General features: G+C 46.6%; 1 protein-coding gene and 1 long non-coding RNA gene across 2 annotated transcripts in view; both read left to right on the forward strand.

Annotated features, from left to right (window-relative positions):
- The window catches only part of LOC141218956 (uncharacterized), a 47639-nt gene extending 33971 nt beyond the window's left edge, over nt 1–13668 (forward strand). The window contains exon 3 of the long non-coding RNA XR_012287590.1: nt 13555–13668. This is a non-coding gene — a long non-coding RNA (uncharacterized lncRNA). The remainder of the gene's footprint in view (nt 1–13554) is intronic.
- Nucleotides 13669–13679: 11 nt separating this feature from the next.
- LOC141218955 (uncharacterized) lies at nt 13680–18812 on the forward strand. The gene is made up of 3 exons (XM_073666000.1): nt 13680–13954; nt 17103–17234; nt 18093–18812. Exons 1-3 carry the CDS (start codon nt 13747–13749, stop codon nt 18686–18688), a joined length of 936 nt encoding a protein of 311 aa, XP_073522101.1. The 5' UTR covers nt 13680–13746; the 3' UTR covers nt 18689–18812.
- Nucleotides 18813–23453: the final 4641 nt, after the last annotated feature.

Genomic DNA, 23453 nt, shown 5'->3' on the forward strand with positions numbered 1-23453 from the left:
ATGTTGAAAATTATTTCACACACATCAGGAGATGGGCTTCAGAAGTTAAGTGGAATGATTCGGCGCTTAGATGTTTATTTCTTGCTGGTCTGAGTGAAAGGGTTAAGGATTTGCTAATTGCATTCCCTGCACCTGAGACTCTGCAGGAGGCTATGCAGTTAGCTGTTCGTATAGACAGGAGACTGAGGTGCAGGCTCAATGACGTAAAGACTCCTGTAATGTCAGGTCCTAGTCCCCAGAAAATCTGCACTGACGGCGGGGAACCGATGGAGGTTGGGGAGATGTCACTCCACTCTCAGGAAAAAGACTGGAGATTCGCTGAGGGATTGTGTCTTTATTGTGGTAAAGGTGACCATTTGATTAAGTATTGTGAGCGTCATTTAAGTAAAGAAAAAAAAAGGTCAGTTACGCCCGTATAGCTTGTTTATGCTCTGCAAGAGTATTTCTTTCTGGGAGTACTACTCTGCAGGGAGATTTGATTGAATTTCAGGTATTTGTGGATTGTGGTTCAGCACTTAATGTGATTGATAAAGGGTTTTTGGAAAACCTTAAATTGAAATCCAAACCTTTGTCATCACTTATTTCTGTGGTTGCAATTGATAACACTCCTTTGAACTGTATTACTCACAAGGTTGCAGTATTTTCTCGCACTATCAATGGAGTTCACCAAGAAATTTTGGACTTGGTTGTTTTGGATAATTTACCCTCTCCAGTTGTTCTAGGATTGCCTTGGTTAAAACTGCACAATCCTTTATTGGACTGGTCTACTAATGTGATTAAGTTTTGGAGTCCGAAGTGCTATGATAAATGTTGTAATGGTCGCTCTGCGGCTGTGGAAAAAGTGGAATTACCTGTACCTATTCAAGATTTTTGGAGGGTTTTTTTGGAGGAGTCGCAAGTTTTACCTCCTCATAGGGATTATGATTGCGCCATTGAGTTTGTTCTGGGTGCTACTCTTCCCAAAAGTCGCTTGTTTAAACTGACTATCCCTGAAAGAAAGGCCTTGGAGGAGTACAAAGAGACTAGCCTGGTTGCTAGTCACATTAGACCTTCTAAGTCGCCTGTGGCAGTCGGATTCTTCTTTGTTAAAAAAAAGGACGGCGGTTTATGTCCATGTCTGGATTTTCGTGAAATAAGATTACCGTACGCAATTCCTACCCGTTACCGTTAATTCCTGACTTGTTTAACCAGTTAGTGGGAGACAAGTGGTTCTCCAAAATTGATCTCCGGGGGGCATACAATTTGTTACGTGTGAAGGAGGGTGATGAATGGAAAACTGCTTTTAACACTCCGGTAGGTCATTTTGAAAATCTGGTGATGCCTTTTGGTCTTACCAATGCACCTGCATTTTTTCAGAACCCTATTAATGACATCCTGAGACCTCTGATTGGTAAGAATGTGGTTGTGTATTTGGATGACATTTTGATTTATTCACCAGATCTGGAGTCCCATTGGCAGAGTGTACGTGAAGTTTTGCAGTTATTGGGTGATATTTCACTCTTTGCTAATCTGGAGAAATGTGAGTTTGCTGTGCAGAAAATTTGTTTTTTGGGCTACATTGTCTCCAGCCAGGGCCGGCCTTAGGGTATATGGCGCCCTGTGCGAAATCCCTCTTGGCGCCCCCCCCCAAAGAAAAAAAATTAAACTCATGTAGGTGAAAACAACAAGTGCATTTTTTATTAATCAAATGATCAAGTAATAACAAGCAACAAAAGTTGAAAAGTTTTAAAGCCGCCACCACGATAAGGTAGACTCTTCTGGCAGGGCCCTACTCTAACCTATTAAAATTTTCTTAAAATATCCAATACTCTTTTTAGATATATTTTTATTTAGTTTTCTTTAAGGGAATGTGTCATATACATTTTTTTTTAAAAATGACCAATAATACCACATACAGGGAATACTGCCACACCATGACCAGACCACATATTACCACAACATAGTGACCGAATAATACCACACAGAAGGGGGAAAAACTGCCACACCATGACCAGACCACATATTACCACCACATTACTAATATTACCACCACATTACTAATATTACCATAAGTGTCATTATGCACGGGAGCTCTATACATGGTATGTATAATGTAAGTGTCCAGGTAATCTAGTGATCACCAGTGACATTATACACAGGAGCTCTGTATATAGTGTCAGTGTACAGGTAATACAGTGATCATCAGTGACATTATACACAGGAGCTCTGTATATAGTGTCAGTGTACAGGTAATACAGTGATCACCAGTGACATTATACACAGGAGCCCGGTACATAGTATATAGTGTAAGTGTACATGTAATACACTGACTCACTGGTGACGTCTCTAGGTGAAGTCCTTCAGCTACGCTTTTCTCCTTCATCCAGCACAGACCGCCATTACGTCTTCCAGCCAGGACTCGTCTCTGCATAAAATAACACAGTTATCTAGAGCACATTCCCCAACTTCTACATTACGCAGCTGAATACAGACGTGTATCCACCATCAATATATGGTTAGTTATTATACAACCTACCATTCCAAATATAAATTGTAATCCACCACGGTGCCCCCATTAACTGTAAATAGGCACTTAATATATAATTTAATTAGAACCTCTACTCTTTCCGCCAATTTGTTACCAGTTACACTCCTGCATCCGCAACGCCCCCTACTCTATACTTCCTGCTCCCCGCATTCATTATTTACATGCACCCCCTGCCCCAATTCATTATATCATGTCCTGCTCTCCCCACCCCATCATCATTTACTGTCCCCCACCCCACATTCATTATGTGCAGCTCATTATCCCCCTACTCCCAATTCCCCCATGTGCAGCTCATTTTCTCCCAATTCCCCCATGTGCAGCTCTCACCCCCCCATGTGCACATCTCTCATCCCCCTCCCCCACATGTGCCCCTCTCTCATCCCCCTCCCCCACATGTGCACCTCTCTCATCCCACTCCCCCACATGTGCACCTCTCTCATCCCCCTCCCCCACATGTGCACCTCTCTCATCCCCCTCCCCCACATGTGCACCTCTCTCATCCCCCCCATGTGCACATCTCTCATCCCCCTCCCCCACATGTGCACCTCTCTCATCCCCCTCCCCCACATGTGCACCTCTCTCATCCCCCTCCCCCACATGTGCACACCTCTCATCCCCCTCCCCCACATGTGCACCTCTCTCATCCCCCTCCCCCCACATGTGCACCTCTCTCATTCCCCTCCCCCACATGTGCACCTCCCATTCCCCCCACTCCTAGTAAATTGTATTTAAAAAAAAAAAAAAACTTGTTATACTTACCCCCATGCGATCCCTGCAGAATCCTCGTCCAAATCGATGACACCAGGTTCTCCTGACTTCCGGTCATGTGACGGTGCCGTCACATGACCGGAAGTCAGAGAAATCATGACAGAGATGTTCCGGCCCCGGCGCTTAGCATGGGGCCGGGGGCCCCATGAGGAGAGAGACACACAAGAGGGGGGCCCCCAAGGGGGCCCCTACCGGCCGGGCCCCATACTGGAGTCAGGGCAGTCATGCCCTGATGGCGGCCCTGCTGGAGGCTGAAGGGGCCCCCTCTCCCTCGGGGCCCCCGTTCAATGAACCGGCTGCACGGGCGGTAGTTCCGCCCCTGTGTGTGAGGAGGAGAGAGTGCAGCGCGCCCGGGTCCCGGCCGGACATTTCAGAGCAGAGAGGGGGCGCCGGCGCCTGAGCACAGAAGAAACGCTGGGCGCTCCCTCTCTGCTCTTCCATAAGAAAAATACCGACGGGGAGGGAGCCAGCGCAGCGCCCCCCTTCACTCTCAAGTTTGAGGCGCCCTGTGCAGTTGCACAGCTGGCACGCCCCAAAGGCCGGCCCTGTCTCCAGCGATTGCTTTGAGATGGACCCTGTGAAGGTTCAGGCTGTGCAGGAATGGCCTAGGCCTATTGGTTTGAAATCTATACAGAGATTTTTGGGTTTTGCCAATTATTACAGGAAATTCATTAAGAATTTTTCTGTAATTGTTAAACCTCTAACCGATCTCACCAGGAAAGGTGCGAATACGGCCCAGTGGACTACTGAGGCCATTGAAGTTTTTGAGTATCTCAAAGAGAGGTTCAGTTCTGCCCCTATCCTTATGCAGCCTGATGAGACCAAGCCTTTTTTGGTCGAGGTCGATGCTTCATCGGTGGGGGTCGGAGCAGTTTTGTCTCAGGAGAACAAGGGTGGAGTACATCCTTGTGCCTTCTTTTCGAAAATTTTTTCGGAAACCGAACTGAATTATGATGTTGGAAATCGGGAGCTGCTGGCTATTAAACTCGCGTTTGAACATTGGCGTCATTTTTTGGAAGGCGCTAGATTTCCTATTCAGGTTTTCACAGATCATAAGAATTTGATTTATCTGGATGCTGCCAAGCGCTTGAATGCCCGTCAAGCTAGGTGGGCACTTTTTTTTTCTCGGTTTCATTTTTCTGTTACCTATTTCCCTGGTACTAAGAATGTTAAAGCCAATGCTTTATCTCGCAGCTTCTCTCCTACGGTCGGTGCCGAGGAGGAGGAGAGCATTTTACAGAAAGGAGTTGTGGTGGCGGCTTTGGACTCTGTTTTGGAGAATGGGATTCTGAAAGCTCAAGATGATGCTCCATCTAACACTCCCCATGGGAGGTTGTTCGTGCCTGGAGCCTTTAGGAGAGATTTGTTTGTGGAGTGTCATGAGTCTCTGTTGGCAGGTCATCCAGGAATTTCGGAGACTAAGAGACTGATCAGTCGCAGTTTTTGGTGGCCTGGATGGCAGAAGGAAGTCATCAAGTGAGTGTGTCAGTGTACTGTGTGCGCTAGGTCAAAGGCTTCACATACTCCTGCTGCGGGGTTGCTTTGCCTTCTGGATGTTCCTAGTGCGCCTTGGACGCATCTCACTATGGATTTTATTACTGATCTTCCTGTGTCCGAGGGTTTTACTGTCATCTGGGTGGTCGTGGACCGTTTTAGTAAGATGTGTCATTTGGTTCCATTCATTAAGTTGCCCTGCGCCAAGACACTCGCTAAGGCATTTGTTAAGGAGATTGTCAAGCTCCATGGTGTTCCCACGGATATTGTTTCTGATAGAGGACCTCAGTTTGTGGCTTGCTTTTGGCGTGCTTTTTGTGCAGGTTGGGAGTCCATTTGTCATTTTCGTCTGGTTATCATCCTGAGTCTAATGGACAGACTGAAAGAAAGAACCAGGATGTTGAGCAGTTTTTGCGTTGCTTTGTGGCGGACAATCAAGAGGTGTGGTCGGAGTTTCTGCTTCTCGCAGAATTTGCTCTTAACAGTCATACATCCTCCTCTGCTGGGTGTTCTCCTTTTTTTTTGTTGTACTGGGAGACATCCGTCTTTTGGTTCTTTCTCCAAATTGGGGTCGGCGGTGCCGGAGGAGGAGAATTTTTCCGGTGATTTAGAGAGAGTTTGGACTAATGTACGTTGTAACCTTCAAGAGGCTAACAAAAAGTCCAAGAAGTATTTTGACAGGAAACGTAAAGAGGTTTTGTTTACTGTGGGTGACATGGTTTGGTTGTCCTTGAAGAACCTGCGTTTGAGGATTCCCTCTAAAAAACTGGGTCCTAAGTTTGTGGGTCCATTTAAAGTGCTTCAGGTTGTTAACCCACCTGCTGTTAGGTTGGATGTCCCTACTTCCTGGAAGATTAATCCTGTATTTCATGTTTCCTTCTTGAAAAAGGCTGACGTATCTAATAGGGACGCCACTGTCACAGTTCCTCCTGTGGTGGAAGACGGCGAATATGAAATTTCTCGTATTTTGAATTCTAGATGGCATAGAGGGAAATTACAGTATCTTGTCTCCTGGAAGGGTTTCGGTCCCGAAGACTACTCCTGGGTAAGGACGGATGATGTCTCTGCTCCTAGGCTAGTTAAAGCTTTCCACAGGAGGTTTCCTCAAAGGCCTGGGCCTGGAGGATCAGGAGGATCCTCATAGAAGAGGGGGTTCTGTTAGAACCCTCCTGTTAGTTTTTGCTATCTTGTGTTTTGTGGCCACGTGACCACCTGCCTATATATTCCAGCTCTGCCCTTCTGGCTTTGCTGGACTTCAGTGTTGTTTGACTGTTTTGCTAGCCTGGTGCTTCGGTGCCTAGCTCTGTCAGTTTGCTTGGTCCTCTTGGACCTCTAGTACTTTTTGTCAATTTGTCTTTTGTGTTCTACAACAATTTCTGTTTAGGAAGTGTCCCATTTTTGTCCCAGTCCTTAGTTCTTTAGGAGCCCTTCCTTAATTCTATAGGTCTTCGTTCAGACTAGCCGAAGAAAAAAGTGGGTCTGTTGACTAGGAACAGGCAGCCCGCTACATCGTAGGGATTCAGCTTAGTCTTACTGTAGGGACAGCTTTCCCCTATCTTTCCTTATTTCTTCTTGCAGATCATAACACACATAGCCTTACTTTGTTATTTAGATAGACAGATAGATAGAGGGCTGCCACCAGGAATTTCAGGGCCCAATATTGGCAACATTTTCAAGCTCCCTTGAGACTCCGCCCAGGCTCCACCCCAGCTCCACCTCCACCCCTCGAAACTTCCACAGTCCCACCACCAAATATTGGAAAAACTCCACTTCTGCACCACGCCCTCACCAATCACAGATTTACAGTTCCCACTCAACCATATATCACATACATAGCCAGCAACTTTTGTTTTGGCCAAAAGATTTTTTTAATCAACCACCACGACAAGTTAGACTCTTTTGGCTGGGCCCTACTTTACTCTAACCTATTAAACCTTTCTTAAAATATCCAATACTCTTTTTAGGTATATTTTTATTTCTTTTTCTTTAAAGGAATGTGTCACATACATTTTTTAAAATGACTAATAATATCACATTCAAGGAACAAAAACCATCACACCATAGCCGGACCACAATTTACCATCACATAGTCACCAAATAATACCACATACAAGGTATACTGCCACACCATGACCAGACCACATATTACCACCACATAGTGATCAAATAATAGCACATACAAGGAAAAAATACCGCCACACCATGGCCAGACCACATATTACCACCACATAGTGATCAAATAATACCACATACAAGGAAAAAATACCGCCACACCATGGCCAGACCACATATTACCACCAAATGGTCACCAAATAATACCACATATACACTGTGTGCAGAATTATTAGGCAAATAAGTATTTTGATCACATGATAATTTTTATACATGTTGTCCTACTCCAAGCTGCATAGGCTTGAGAGCCAACTACCAATTAAGTAAATCTGGTGATGTGCATCTCTGTAATGAGGAGAGGTGTTGACTAATGACATCAACACCCTATATAAGGTGTGCTTAATTATTAGGCAACTTCCTTTCCTTTGGCAAAATGGGTCAGAAGAGAGATTTGACGGGCTCTGAAAAGTCCAAAATTGTGAGATGTCTTGCAGAGGGATGCAGCAATCTTGAAATTTCCATACTTTTGAAGCGTGATCACCGAACAATCAAGCGTTTCATGGCAAATAGCCAACAGGGTCGCAAGAAGCGTGTTGGCCAAAAAAGGCGCAAAATAACTGCCCATGAATTGACGAAAATCAAGCGTGAAGCTGCCAAGATGCCATTCGCCACCAGCTTTGCCATATTTCAGAGCTGCAACGTTACTGGAGTATCAAAAAGCACAAGGTGTGCGATACTCAGGGACATGGCCAAGGTAAGGAAGGCTGAAAAACGACCACCTTTGAACAAGAAACATAAGATAAAATGTCAAGAATGGGCCAAGAAATATCTTAAGACTGATTTTTCAAAGGTTTTATGGACTGATGAAATGAGAGTGACTCTTGATGGGCCAGATGGATGGGCCAGAGGCTGGATCAGTAAAGGGCAGAGAGCTCCACTTCGACTCAGACGCCAGCAAGGTGGAGGTGGGGTACTGGTATGGGCTGATATAATCAAAGATGAACTTATGGGACCTTTTCGGGTTGAGGATGGAGTGAAGCTCAACTCTCAGACCTACTGCCACTTTCTGGAAGACAACTTCTTCAAGCAGTGGTACAGGAAGAAGTCGGTATCGTTCAAAAAAAACATGATTTAAATGCAGGACAATGCTCCCTCACATGCATCCAACTACTCCACAGCGTGGCTGGCCAGTAAAGGTCTAAAAGAAGAAAAAATAATGACATGGCCCCCTTGTTCATCTGATCTGAACCCCATAGAGAACCTGTGGTCCATCATAAAATGTGAGATCTACAGGGAGTGAAAACAGTACACCTCTCGGAACAGTGTCTGGGAGGCTGTGGTGGCTGCTGCACGCAATGTTGATCAAAAACATATCAAGCAACAGACAGAATCTATGGATGGAAGGCTGTTGAGTGTCATCATAAAGAAAGGTGGCTATAATGATCACTAATTTTTTTGGTTTTTGTTTTTGCATGTCAGAAATGTTTATTTCTAAATTTTGTGCACTGATATTGGTTTACCTGGTGAAAATAAACAACTGACATAGGATTATATTTGGTTTTTATTAAGTTGCCTAATAATTCTGCACAGTAATAGTTACCTGCACACACAGATATCCTCCTAAGATAGCCAAATCTAAAAAAAAAACACTCCAACTTCCAAAAATATTAAGCTTGGATATTTATGAGTCTTTTGGGTTGATTGAGAACATAGTTGTTGATCAATAATAAAAATAATCCTCTAAAATACAACTTGCCTAATAATTCTGCACACAGTGTAAGGGACAAATACCGCCACACCATGACCGGACCACATATTACCACCACATAGTGACCAAATAATACAATACTGATCATTAATAAAAAAAAAAAAAATACTAATATTACCATAAGTGCCATTATACACAGGAGCTCTCTACATAGTAGACGGTGTACAGTGATCACCAGTGACATTATACACAGGAGCTCTGTATATAGTGTCAGTGTACAGGTAATACAGTGATCACCAGTGACATTATACATAGGAGCTGTGTATATAGTGTACAGGTAATACAGTGATCACCAGTGACATTATACACAGGAGCCCTGTATATAGTGTCAGTGTACAGGTAATACAGTGATCACCAGTGACATTATACATAGGAGCTGTGTATATAGTGTACAGGTAATACAGTGATCACCAGTGACATTATGCACAGGAGCTCTCCATATAGTGTATAGTGTACAGGTAATACAGTGATCACCAGTGACATACACAGGAGCTCTGCACATTAGTATATAGTGTCATTGTACAGAGAACACACTGACTCACAAGTGACGTCTCTAGTTGAAGTCCTTCATCTTCGCTTTTTTTCACTTTCATCCAGCACAGACCGACCTCACTTCTTCCAGCCAGGACTCGTCTCTGCATAAAATAGCACACAGTTATCTAGAGCACATTCCCCAATTTCTACATTACGCAGCTGAATACAGATGTGCACCCACCATTAATATATAATTAGTTATTATGCAACCCACCATTCCAAATACAAATTGTAATCCACCACGGCCCCCCCCACTAACTGTAAATAGCCACTTTCTCCACCCAATAAATATATAAATTAAATAGCACCTGTACTCTTTCCCAATTCATTACCAGTCACACTCCTGCATCCTCAACACCCCCCACTCTGTACCTTCCGCTCCCCCAATTCATTATATTTACATGAACCCCTCCACTCCAATTCATTATGTCATGTTCATGCTCTCTCCCAACCTGTATTCATAATCATTTATTCTCCCCCACTCCCAATTCATCATTTGCTCTCCCCCACTCCCAATTCATTATTTGCTCTCCCCCACTCCCAATTCACCATTAGCTCTCCCCACCCCCCATTCAACATTTGCTCTCCCCACTCCAAATTCACCATTAGCTCTCCCCACTCCAAATTCACCACTAGCTCTCCCCACCCCCCACTCCCAATTCACCATTTGCTCCCCCCATCCCCACTCCCCATTCACCATTTGCTCTCCCCACTCCCAACTCATCATTTGCTCTCCCCACTCCCAATTCACCATTTGTTCTCCCCACCCTCCACTCCCAATTCACCATTTGCTCACCCCACCCTCCACTCCCAATTCACCATTTGCTCTCCCCACCCGCACTCCTAATTCACCATCTGCTCTCTACCCCCACTTCCAATTCAACGTTTGCTCTCCCCACCCCCCACTCACTATTTGCTCCATTCACCATTAGTTCTCCCCACCCCCTATTCCCAATTCACCATTTGCTCTTCCCACCCCCAATTCATCATGTGCACTCCACACTCCCAATTCACCATTAGCTCTCACTACCGCTCCCTCCCAATTGACCATTTTCTCTCCCCACTCCCAATTTACCATTAGCTCTCCCCACCCCCACTCCCAATGCACCATTTGCTCTCCCCACCCACCACTCCCAATTCACCGTTTGCTCTCCCCACCCCCAATTCACCATTTGCTCTCCCCACCCCCACTTCATCATTTGCTCTCCCCACCCCCAATTCACCATGTGCTCTCCACACTCCCAATTCACAATTTGCTCTCCCCACTCACCTCTCTCAATTAATCATTTGCTCTCCCCAACCACTCCCAATTCATCATTTGCTCTCCTCACCCCCCCATTCAGCATATGCTCTCCCCACCCCCCACTTCCAATTCACCATGTACTCTCCCCACCCCCCAGATCATTATCTGCTCTCCCCACCCCCAATTCACCATGTGCTCTCCCCATCCCCCACTCGCAATTCACCATTTGCTCTCTCCACCCCCCACCTTCAATTCATAATTTGCTCTCCCCACCCACCATGTGCTCTCCCCACCCCCAATTAATAATGTGCTCTATCCACTCCTCACTCCCAATTCACCATGTGCTCTCCCCACCCCCCACTCCCAGTTCACCATGTGCTCTCCCCACCCCTTAATTCCAGTTCACCATGTGCTCTCCTCACCCCCCACTTCCAATTCTCCATGTGCTCTCCCCACCCCGACTCTCAGTTCATCATGAGCTCTCCCCACCCCCACTCCAAAATCATCATTTGCTCTCCCCACCTCCAATTCACCATGTGCTCTCTCCCCCCCCCACTCCCAATTCATCATGTGCTCTCCCCTTCCCCCACTCCCTATTCTCCAAGTGCTTTCCCCAACCTCCACTCCCAGTTCATCATGAGCTCTCCCCCAAGACCATTTAATTAATTCTATTAAAAATAAATAAATTGATACTTACCTCTCATATAATCCCCTGCAGCTGCACTTCTGTACTGGCATCTTGGCCCTCTATGCAGACGCGTACGCGATGATGTCATTGCGTACGCACCTTCACCAGCACGTCCCATAAGAGGCGGAGGGACTGCACGGCCGTTCAGGTTTTATGGCGGTGAGAGCTCCAAGGGTCCCGGCACACGATACCCCAGTGTCGGCATATAAGTAAGCAAAAAAGATGGTAGCACTTAATAGAAAATTACATAAAAAATGGTGTATTTATTGGCCCGTGTGAACAGGTGCCAATGTTTCGGCTCAAAAGCAAGTGGATTTTTAATGCAACCAAACAAGCCTCATCAGGTCTAAGAAATGTATTTATTTTAATAAAATAAACAGTTTGTATTGTGGAGTCTGCTCCACTTCAGAATTATTACATATATTGGGAATAACTCTTTAACCCCTTCCCACTTAAGGTACTTTTTACTTTCCTGACCAAGCCAAATTTTTTAAACTAATATGTGCCATTTTATGTGGTAATAATTTTTTTCTTGACACATTGTAGTTTACGTTCGTGGTAAATTTAGGTCAATATGATAGACATTTATATAAAAAATATCGGAAATTTGATAAATATTTAGAAAAAGTCTCATTTTTGTACTTTGAATTTTGTATGCCAATGAAATGTCCCATCCCTCAGTTTTTCAGGACCATCTACACATTTGAAAAGATTTTGAGGGATCTATATGTCATGTATACACCTCAAAATATTCAAAACCGTATTCAGAAATTTTGTATAACCCACAGGGCTTCATGCAAAGTTAAATGAAAAATTACTTTTTATTATTATTATTAGCATGTGAAGGTATTTGCAAAGGGGGGTAGCAGAGGAATAGTGAGGCGAGAGATGAACCAGTCGAGCAGCAGAGTTGGGGATGGACTGGAGGGGTGCGAGAGTGTTAGCAGGTAGGCCACAGAGGAGGGTGTTGCAGTAGTCGAGGCGGGAGATGATGAGGGCATGAACAAGCAGTTTAATAGATTGAGGGTTGAGGAAAGGATGGATTCTGGGAATACTTTTGAGCTGGAGGCCACAGGAGGTGGCAAGAGCTTGGATGTGGGGTTTGAAGGACAGGGCAGAGTCAGGGGTTACTCCGGGGACCGGGGAAAGTGTGATGTCATTTATTGTGATAGAAAGATCAGGTGGGGAAGATATGCGAGATGAAGGAAACATGATGAGTTCAGTGTGCGGAAACAGTTGGCTTATACTCGAGTATATACGGTATATACTTTAAACTGTAAAGTGTTAGTAACAAGGCAAATTAACAGTAGAACTAATAACAGTAAGCTTGGGATAGCAGAGAAAGTCTTTCACTATTTAACGTTAATGTTCTCTTCACAAAGGTGGTGTGCCCAGTCGTGTGAGTTTCCATGTAAGTTCTCTATGAAGCTCTGGCCCTAGCGGGGATCACTGGGTTTTCCGGCTAGGCCGCAAGTCTCTCTCTGATGTTCACTACTAGGACCAACCCTTCTCAATCACTATGTTTCCACAAAGTAAAATAATAGGAGCTATACTCACCTCTGGTGCTGGCACCATTCCAGCTGGATCACTGAGGGGCTCCTGCAGGAACTGAGCAGTCAATGTCTTTGATCCTAGCTGTTATCTTTAATTAACGCCTTTGATGCCGCAACCTATAGTATCAGTGGCATCTAGGTTGTCAAATAAAGGTAGGGGGCTCTTTTAGTCAACCAACTCACACAATGGCCCCCACAGCTGTAATTGTAAATCATGCCTCGCAGCATCGTGCAATAAAGCTCAACCAGGTTCACATTCTGTAAAGGGACTAAAGTAAAAAAAGTAAAAACCAAAACGGTTTATAGAAAAAAATAACAAATCCCAGGTCCCGTTCTTTGATGTGGACTTGGGAACTGAGCCGACAAATGATGGCTGCATTATTCAGCCATCATCTGCCTCTAACAGATGCGAGTGGAGGGAAGCGACCGTTAACCTGTTATATGCCGCTAACTATCTGTGATGGCAGAATTTACAGCGACTGGTCCAGGTGGGGCACACTGTTCTAACTGTCCCTGCATCATGATTGTGGGGTGCCAAAGGGTTGTCATGACAGCTTGAGGTTTTCTGAACACCCCAGTGCTTGTCATGACAATACTCTGTAGTATCGGTGTCTCTGCGCCTTGACAGGCAGAGACGCCGTCCCTCTTACCGCCGCGCTCCCCTCCCGGCGTCCTCCGGCGCTCCTGCTTCTGCCGGTGCGCAGCTTCCCGGGCATTGTGCTTAGGGCGCCCTCTTAAAGGGGCCGCGCACGCCGTCCTAAGGAGTCCCCGGCCAATGACCGGAGGACCTCTCATATAAAAGGCACCTCCTCCAAGATGGAGGTGCCCATGCAAGGTTGTAGCTTTGTGTGTTAAACTCTGCTTCAGCCCTCAGGTCCTGCTGCCAGCCTGACTACCAGTCCAGCCCGCCAGCTTGACTACAAGTCCAGCCCGCCAGCCTGACTACAAGTCCAGCCCGCCAACCTGACTACAAGTCCAGCCTGACTACTAGTCCAGTCCGCCAGCTTGTCTACTCTCCAGCCCGACAGTCTGTCTACAGTCAAGTCCGCCAGTCTGTCTATGGGCCTTGCCCGCCTGCTTACCTGGAAGCACCTGCCTGTTACCTACCGTGCCTACCAGTCAGCTTATCTGGAGGCTCCTGCTTGTTATCTGCCGTGTCTGCCAGTCTGCCTACCCGGATCACCCGTCAGCCTGCCTGCCGTGCTCATCTGCTGTACCGGTCAGTTCCTGCCTTCTGACCCGTGGGAGTCACCTGCTCTCATACAAGGTTGGTCCCAGAGTAGCACCTGGTCTCTCTGCTCGGTCTTCCCTGGTCACGGAGTCGATTGAGCCGCCGTATGACCTTGGTCAGTCCGAGTTGACAGCTACTTACGCCCCTCTGGTCCCTCCTTGCACCGCAGCACAGAGGTTCCACCACCCGGATCCGTAACATACTCCTTTGAACACATGCCTGTGGAGAGTAGGAGACTGTGATTTTTGCTACATACTGAAGCAGGGCTGCCACCAGGAATTTCAGCACCCCATACTGGCAACATTTCCGGGCACCCTTGAGACTCCACACCAGCCCCGCCTCCACCCCTCAAACTTTCCACCGTCCCACCTCCCACTCTTGGAAAAACTCTGCTTCTGCACCTCGGTTTCACCAATCACACATAAACAGTTCCCATCGAACACCATATCACATACACAGCCATCAGCTTTTGTTTTGGCCAAAAGATTTTTTAAGCCTGCCACCACGACAAGGTAGACTCTTTTGGCAGGGCCCTACTCTACTCTAACCTATTAAACATTTCTTAAACTATCCAATATTCTTTTTAGGTATATTTTGCTTATTTTTCTTTAAGGGAATGAGTGACGTACATTTTTTAAACTAATTGAAACCAGATTGTGATAATTTTTTTATAATCTGTATTTCTGACTTCAGATTATTGTATCCTGTTTTCTGTACATTTATGGAAATCTGCTGTCTTGCCTGTTTGGAGATATGAACAATAGACATATGGATGTATATATATCACAAGACAAAATATGGGAGTCTAATTCCTAGGGAGAGTTTTCTATACATGTTCTCATGTTTAGTGACATGCAGATGTCATTGTGCAGGAAAGGGGAAGAGGTGAGCTGTGACACGACCTAATGTGAATGGTGGATTCTGTTATCTCTCATTGTAATCCTGCTGGCTATGATAATGAGGTGACTGCTGAAAAGGAATCTCTTCTGGACGTGTTATTCTATTAGAAAAGCAATTTCTGTTTATTTATTATTTATGATATAAGGGGTGACAAACTTTAAAGTAAATTCTTCCAAAAAGTTAAACTATGATTAAAAGGATTGGCAATTTTCTGGTTATTCTTGACCAATGTGTTTGAGATGATGATAAGGCACTTAGTATTATGGTCTTTCTTGAACTTCGGCACTAAATACGAAATATGGGAAATAGACTATATTTCTATGTTGAATTTCTGCATTAAGGGCCTTTTATTCATCTCACACACACATTGGTTAAGAATAACCAGAGCATGGTCAATGCCCTTAACATAAAAGTTTTGTAAAACATTCCCACTAAACATTTCGCTAATTAAATCTATTTTTCATAAGAGTCATTTAGTTAAATCCTTTGGTCAATTATGTAAAGTGCAAAATTATAATGTAACAAAACAAACAAAACAAAGACAAAACGTATAACCAATTAATACAATGAAAATAAGGTCATTTTGTGAGGTCAGAAAACATATTAAAACAACAAACAGTTTTGCACACGATCTAAGGAAATGAACCATAATAATAAAGATGTATTTCCATAAATTCAAGAACAACAAACAATAGTGCGCTCTATCCTAAAAACTGAGCCCTAATATTAAATGGGTATTCCCATCTGGGGTACGGATAGTGCATCGCAGGGTCAGTCAGGTGCAGGTCTCAGAACTGAAACATTACTAACTGATCTGTTACATCTGTCTAATACTAGGACTTTGGGTCAGTAATCCCGCAGTCAGGCTAGGACACTCATCCATAATACAGGGGAACATACATGGCAATAACACACTAATGTAAAACTGGCTACATGTAGAAGATGTGAAGATGCAAATTTACATGTATGGAACAGGCAGTCGTTTTACCTGCTGGTTAGAAAAATCCTTAATCAGGTCTTTAATATTCAGGTGTCTGGCGAGCTCATGTTCAATTGACAGAAGGGCTCGGCTGTTTAACCGTTGTTCCGTCATTGTAGAATGCAGATAGTTCTTGAGAGTTTGCTAATGCTATCTCTCCTTCTGCTACTCAAAGTGGTTGGGTGATAAAAATTCTTGCAATACACACCTCTCCAAATCTTGAAGCTCGAATTTGTAGATGGCGTTTAGTAAAGCCAGTGGACCAATGTTTTCTGTAAATGTAGCTTCATAAACTTTCCGAAGACGTTGCTACTCAGAAAGTAACGGTGATGTGAGATCTACCTGCCTTCCCATGGGTTGTTCCATCTCTTGCTATTATTTTGAATTATTTGGTTCTTTCCTAGAATGGGTGGTCAAGTATGAAACAGGTTCCTCCGCTATAATCCATTATCTTGACGATTTTCTTTTTGTGGGACCACCAGATTCCAGGTCCTGTCAATTTTTGCTGGACAATTTTATTTTTTTCGCGTCGTATTTTGGCGTTCCCTTATCCAGTGGAAAAACTTTTGCTACTACTTCGCTATCCTTTTTAGGAATTGAGATTGATTCCGTTGCCATGGTTTTTCGCCTTCCCTCAGAAAAAAATTCAAAATTGCTGTCCCAGATTGAAGGATTTTGTTCTGTCCTCAAAGTAACACTATGTCAAATGCAGTCCATGCTAGGCCTCCTTAACTTTGCTTGCACAGTAATGCCTATGGGGAGAATTTTTCCAGACGTTTATCCCTCTCGACCAAAAGCATCAAGCTTCCCCATCATAGAATTCGGATAAAACCTCCTTTGAAAGCAGACTTGCTGGTTGGGAAGGAGTTCCTCTTGTCCTATAATGGATATACATTCTTTTAGTCATCGGAATTGACTAATGAGGATCTCTCCCTTTTTTCCGATGCCGCTGGATCTACTGGTTTCAGTGTCATTTTTGGAGACCAATGGTGTGCCGAACCTTGGCCGGAATCTTGGCGCACTGAGGGCTGGGTTAAAAACCTTACTTGGTTAGAGTTATTTCCTATCATCACAGCCATTTCTTTATGGGGCCCATCCCTCAGGGATAAACGGATCTGTTATTGGACTGACAATATGAGTATTGTACACGCCATAAATCACTTGTCATCCTCATCTCCCCTGGTTATCAAATTACTCAGATTCCTGGTATTAAAATGCTTACGTTTAAACATCTGGTTTTAAGCCCGCCATGTTCCGGGTACAAATAATGTCATTGCTGATTCTCTTTCTCGTTTCGATTGGCAGAAATTCCGGGAATGTTTCCCCGCAGCCAAACCAGAGGGGCATCCATGCCCATCCCTCATGTGGGAGGTGGTAGAGAAAGATTGATGGAGTTGGTGAGATCTTCAGTGGCCTCATCTACATGGCGTTCTTACGGTAAGGCATGGAATGAGTGGCATAACCTATTTGGGGATAGATCAGCAGCAGCATCCGACGCTGCCCGTCTGGAGGTCACAATCGAATATTTACTTTACTTGCGTAGCATGGGTGTTTCAGGAGCCGTTGCACAGAACCGCCTATCTGATCTCGGTGTTTATTTTCGCCTCTTAGGTTGGAACGATGTTACTAAGGTTTTCATCATTCGGCAGGCTATTATGGATTGGAGGAGGGAGCACACTCGTCAGGAGAACAGACGGCCCATTTCTTTCAGTTTACTTACCCGCCTAATCAACCCACTCCCGCTGTCCGCTCTTCTCCTTTCAAGTCTGCTCTACTCTCTGCCGCTTTTTGACTCGCGTTTTTTGGTTTGGTGCTTTGCGCATTAGTGAATTGGTGTCCCCATCCAAGCGCACTTCAGGAGGACTCCAGTATGATGGTATCACTCCCTGTGACCGAGGTCTCCGTATCCACTTTCGGAAATCGAAAATTGACCCGTCCGGTATTTGTTCATGGGTTCCCCTTCTTACCATCCCCGGTCCTATTTGTCCTTTAACCCTTGTTAATAATTACTTATCATTCTGGCGATCTGGTGACTCCTTTTTCTCACATGAGGATGGTTCTCCTCTTACGGTTTTTCAATTTCAATCTAGTTTTTTTGGAAATGTTTAGCTTTCGTAGGCCTTCCTCTCAAGGTATTTGGTACGTACTCCTTTAGGATAGCAGCTGCTACCGAAGCAGCCCGTGCTGGTTTGCCTAACTCCGAGATCCAGCACATTGGTAGATGGCGTTCCTCCTGTTTTGCAAGATACATCAGACCGAATTTATTGCTTCACTAACTTTATTATCTCTTCATAGATGGTGTAAAACACACAGTGAGGATACTGGGCCACTCTTACATCTTCTGGGCATCCCAAAGAGCAGAACGTCGACCAGGTGGCAGAGGTCTTGGGTTCCACGGCATCAACGTTTTTTTGAGAGGAATAAGAGGCTTGACCTGGCCTCAGGTTCTTCCCGAGGTGGTGCGGATAGCTCAGACTGCTTCCTCTCCCTTAATTCTAGTCCTGCATGCGGGCGGGAATGATCTCTGCTCCTTTCACCTAGCGGAACTCCTCACAATCATGCGCTCCGACGTGGATAAATTCCACAGACTTTTTCCAGAGCTTACTCTGATTTGGTCAGAGGTCATGTCACGTGTTGCATGGCAGGGCGCGAGAGATGTGGCGGCAGTTGAACGTTCTGTGCGCACGCTTAATGCCCGCTTGTCCCGCTTTATCCGTTTTAAGGCCGGAGTGGTCATGAGGCATCACCAACTTGAGGGAGACAATTCCAGTCTTATGCTACCCGATGGAGTCCATCTGACGGAAATAGGGCTGGATATTTTTCTCTCCGGTCTCCAGGATAGCATAGAACAAGCTTTTTACCAAATGGGTGGGGGGCGGAGCGCAGTATAAATACTCCGCTCCTCCTTAGCGGTCATTTTCTCCATCTTGATGTTTTTTTCCGGGACGAAGTCTGACTTGCGCTGGGAGTCCAGCTGTGGCATATGGATTTGCACCCGTTTCAGCTGGCCAATAGTGCCTTAACCAAGTTTTATACCGGTTAAATACTGAGCATGTCCTTTTTGGCTGTGACCGACTTCTACCCATTAAAAGGAGTTTTGGTTAAGATCTGTGTGTTGTCGTTATTCCATGGGACTTTTTGAGGAAATATTGTTGTTGGGTCTCAGCAGTCTGCAGGGCACGTCAATCTTTAATTGAATGCCCCTTGACTGCTGTGCCCTGCTGAAGGGGTTAAATTGTGTGTCCCATGTTCTTTTTCTCCTCTCCTCCTGGCTTTCACCCAATAATCCTCTTCTTCCTCCCTCTTCCCCTCTTTATAAGTCCAGACCCTGTGTGAAGCCCAGCTGTGCTTGGTATCACAGATCCTAGAAGGGTGTATTGACGGATTCCTCCACAAGAGGCCCCCATAACCATTCACACATCTCCACCTTCCACCTCAGACCACCAGAGGGAGCTGTTAGGGATATATAAAGAAGGGAAGGTGGAGCCAGGCAGTCAGTTCCTGCAGAGTGAGACACAGAAACAGGGCAGTCTGCAGTGGAGCTCAGTGACTCCGCAATTCCTCTGGAGAGTTCAGTTAGTGCAAGCCTGAATACAGAGTTGAGCCCGGTTGAGTCGTAGCTCAGAATAGTGAGCTTAGGTGTGCCGGCGCCATAAGATCGGTGAAGCGCGGCAAGCTGCCGTTAGTGCGAGTAGCCTATTGAGGGCCCGAGTAGGCCGAAGGCGAGTAGAGAGAGTTAGTACATAGGGGGCAGAGGAGCTTAACTAGCTCACCCCGAAGAAGAATTTACCGGACACCGGGTCCGAAGCTTACCGGGATATCCACGACCCAGTAAGATATAACCGGAATCCCTGGAGAACTACAAGTCCCAGGATCGCTAAAGGGCTGATACGTACCAGAGCCAGGAGACACATAGGCCCCGTAGGTCGGGAGAGTGCACTCCAAGAGAAGGCCCTACCACAAGGACAGCCAGCGCAGGACAGAGACAAAGTTAGGCCTAGCTTCAGGCAGGTCAGAAACTTACTAAGCAGAGGCAAGGAACAGGAGGCCCAAAACCCGCTCATTGGGGAGGATCCGGACATACACCCTTCACCCTACATTGCTCCGGGGAGTGCCTGAATTTCCATCAGTAAAAGGTACTGAAGTGACTATCGTGTCTGTCCCTGTTCTTGCTCTGACGCGGCTGAGTCTCTCTGTCCTGCATACCCCGTCATACACTGCCCTGAGGCCTAGCTCCATCTGTGGGAGCTATACCATCCAGCTGCCTTATCATTGGCCTCAGTGGACTGCGCAGCGCTGGTGATCCTCACCAGAAGCCACAGGTGGCGTCACGAACTTTTATAAACTTAACATCTATCAACGCCTTTTTAAAGAGAGACCCCAGAGTACGGGCCCGGGAGCCGACCACCGCGACCTCCTTAAGGCTAAAGGCCCGGGTAACCGAGTCTTCCCCCATCCCCTGGGCTAGTCATCTCCAACTGGCGTCACGAACAGGATTACGTGCCCGCTGCAACGACAGAGTGTTGTGCCCGTTGCCACCGGGTACTGTGCGCCTTTATTCTGAACTGTGTACGTAAAGTTGTGGTGAAGGTTGCCGCCATTGTTGGGCCGTTGAGCAAGAAGAAGGGCGTAACCGCGGGAAAATAAGGGGCGTACCTTCAAAAGAGCGCTAAGCCCCGGACACGCCCCACGCCTTGACGTCAAAGCTAGAAGCGCCAGTTCCTGTAAGGAGCATCGCTGAACGCTCTGACGTAGGACGCAAGGTCCTGAAGACAACCGTCACCTGCGGAGCTGCGGCCTACCGGAAGAAAAAAAACAGAAGGTAGGCCACGGTTAACTAGGGGGGTGCCAAGATGTCCGACAAGCAGCAGAACGCCAACCTACCGGTCAACGTCCCTGAAGTTCAGCCCGATGATGAGCAGGCCGAAGCCGCCGCTCCACCAGCAGCGCCTGTAACACCCGTAATTCCTATGACTTTACCGTACATTCCTGGAGCAAAGTGGCTCCCCCAGTACAACGGCAAACCAAATACCCTGTCTGGATTCAAACGGAAGATATGTGGTATCTTGGACATGTACTCCATGACCGGCAAACAAAGAGCCGCCGTTGTATTAGGACAGCTGACCGGTGCTGCGGAGCGGGAAGTGGAAACATGATCGGCCGCAGACCAGGAGTCAGTGTCCGCAATATTTCAAAAACTACAGACTGTCTTTGAGGACCTTACTGAGGCGGACCTCCAGATGAGGTTTTACAGCTGTTCCCAACAACCAGAGGACAATGTTCGGTACTACGCCTGGCGTCTACAGGGGGCCCTGCGGGCTCTAAACCAGGTTAGTCCAACCAGCGTTGAAAATGAGAACAAAATGCTGAAGGAACAGTTTGTCCGGGGACTGAGGTCTCCAGAGGAGAGCAGGACTGTGCGTTGGTGGTCCCTGGATCATCCAGAAGCTACCTTTGACAATCTTAAGGACATGGCTATAAAAGGACTGCAGCCCCTGGAAACAAATGCCATCCAACGTTACCAGGGTGGGGCGACCCCAGTACCTGCAACACCCACCTTTTCCCCGGTGGCTGCTGAAGCTAAAGTTCCAGCAACGTCCCCTAAAGAACTGGACAGTCTGCGCTCTGAGGTGCGTCAGTTGAGTAAAACCCTGACCACTGTGCTGAGTGCTCTGCAGTTGCGGACGGAGCCTGAGGAAGGAGGGAAGATCCTGTTAGCCGATAGCCCTGAGAATGTCCCCTGGATGCGAAGGAGGAGGAGACCAACACCACCCTCGCCGAGGATCAGTGACTAGCGCCGTCCACCAAAGGACCCAGCCTGCTACCGCTGCCGCAAGACCGGACACATCGCCCAGAATTGTCCTTTAAACGAGAAAACCCTGGGTCCGAGGGCCGACACCCAGGAGTAGACTCACCAGGCCCATCAGACTGGTACAACAGGTTCGTCGGAGGAAGACCTTTCCTGTCCATTGTACTGGACGGGATCCCGACGCATGCCCTGCTGGACACAGGATCTCAGGTAACCATCATGCCTGAAGTCCTCTACAAGAGGTTCTGGTCCATGGACGACCTACGTCCGCCAGCTCCAAATCTGTCTGTGTATGCCTCAAATGGACTCCTCCTTAACCTACTCGGGGTTAAGAATGTGACTGTAAAGGTGGGGAGAGTGGAGCTGAAGGACCAGGGACTAATTGTAGTGGAGAATAACCCTGATGACAGCAACCCGTATATGGTATTGGGCACTAACGTTGTTGGTAACTGTTTGGGAGAAGTTGTGTTCTTGCTCCAACAGATCGCCGACACTGCCAGACCGAGAGAGAGGAGGGCACTGCAGAGGGAGATCCGCGTCCTGATGTATCAACAGCAAGTAAAGTTAACAGATGGTGAAATCAGTAACGTGCGGGTAACAGACCCCATACCCATTGTCGTTTCCCCAATGAGTGAAATGCTCATCTGATGAAGAGCTGCCATAGGTCTTAGAGGACAGAGCTACCAGGCGGTAGTAGAACCCCTATGCTCTGAGCACAGACCCACGCTCTTAACTGCCAGGGGAGTGGTAGATGTACGTAATGGGAGGGTGCCCGTCCATCTTCTCAACTTAGGGGAAGATGAGGTCAAACTGCCACGTTATGCCACTGTTGCCAAATTACATGCTGTCAACAACAACTGCATCCATGAGGCGGAGTCCTTAACTTCACCAGAAGAAGTGGAGGATAATGACCCTGCAACCCAGGTGGAGGATTGGTGTCAACCGCTCCCTGTTGGGTCGGACACCACTCCTACCCACCAAAAACAGGGTGTACACTGGGTGGTTCAAGAGTACTCGCAGGTGTTCAGTAAACATCCACTAGACTTCGGAAGGGTTAAGGGGGTTCAACATCATACCCCCACAGGCAACCATTCCCCAATCAAAGAACGTTATAGGCCTATACCCCCAGCTCACTACCAGAAGGAAAAAGAAATGCTGCATGACATGAGGAAGGCGGGAGTGATAAGGGATAGTTGTAGTCCCTGGGCAGCTCCCCTAGTGCTGGTTAGGAACAAGGACGGGAGCATGAGAATGTGTGTAGATTACCGTCAAGTAAATCGCATTACACATAAAGATGCATACCCTTTACCACGCATAGAGGAGTCCCTAGCTGCCTTAAAGTCTGCAAATTACTTTTCCACCCTTGACTTCACTAGTGGGTACTGGCAAGTAGCTGTGGCTGAGGAGGATCGGGAGAAGACGGCCTTCACCACCCCGATGGGACTCTGCGAGTTCAACAGTATACCGTTTGGACTCTGCAATGCCCCCGGAACGTTCCAGAGATTGATGGAGTGCTGCCTGGGACACCGCAACTTCGAGACTGTGTTACTTTACCTGGACGATGTAATTGTGTACTCCAGAACGTACGAGGACCACTTGAAACACCTGGCAGAGGTATTTGAGTCACTGTCCCGGTATGGGATGAAGTTGAAGCCCTCAAAGTGCAACCTACTCTAGAGAAAGGTACAGTACTTGGGGCACATTGTCAGTCCGGAAGGGGAAGCACCAGACCCGGAGAAAGTCACAGCCATCCAGAAGTGGCCAGAGCCGAAGAACCTCAAGGAGGTGCGTCAGTTCTTGGGACTAGTAGGATACTACCGGAGGTTCGTAAAGGACTACACTAAGAG

Source organism: Phyllobates terribilis, unplaced genomic scaffold, assembly GCF_046119375.1.
Source record: "Phyllobates terribilis strain yellow unplaced genomic scaffold, ASM4611937v1 Scaffold_252__1_contigs__length_2834547, whole genome shotgun sequence".
Lineage (NCBI taxonomy): Eukaryota > Metazoa > Chordata > Amphibia > Anura > Dendrobatidae > Phyllobates > Phyllobates terribilis.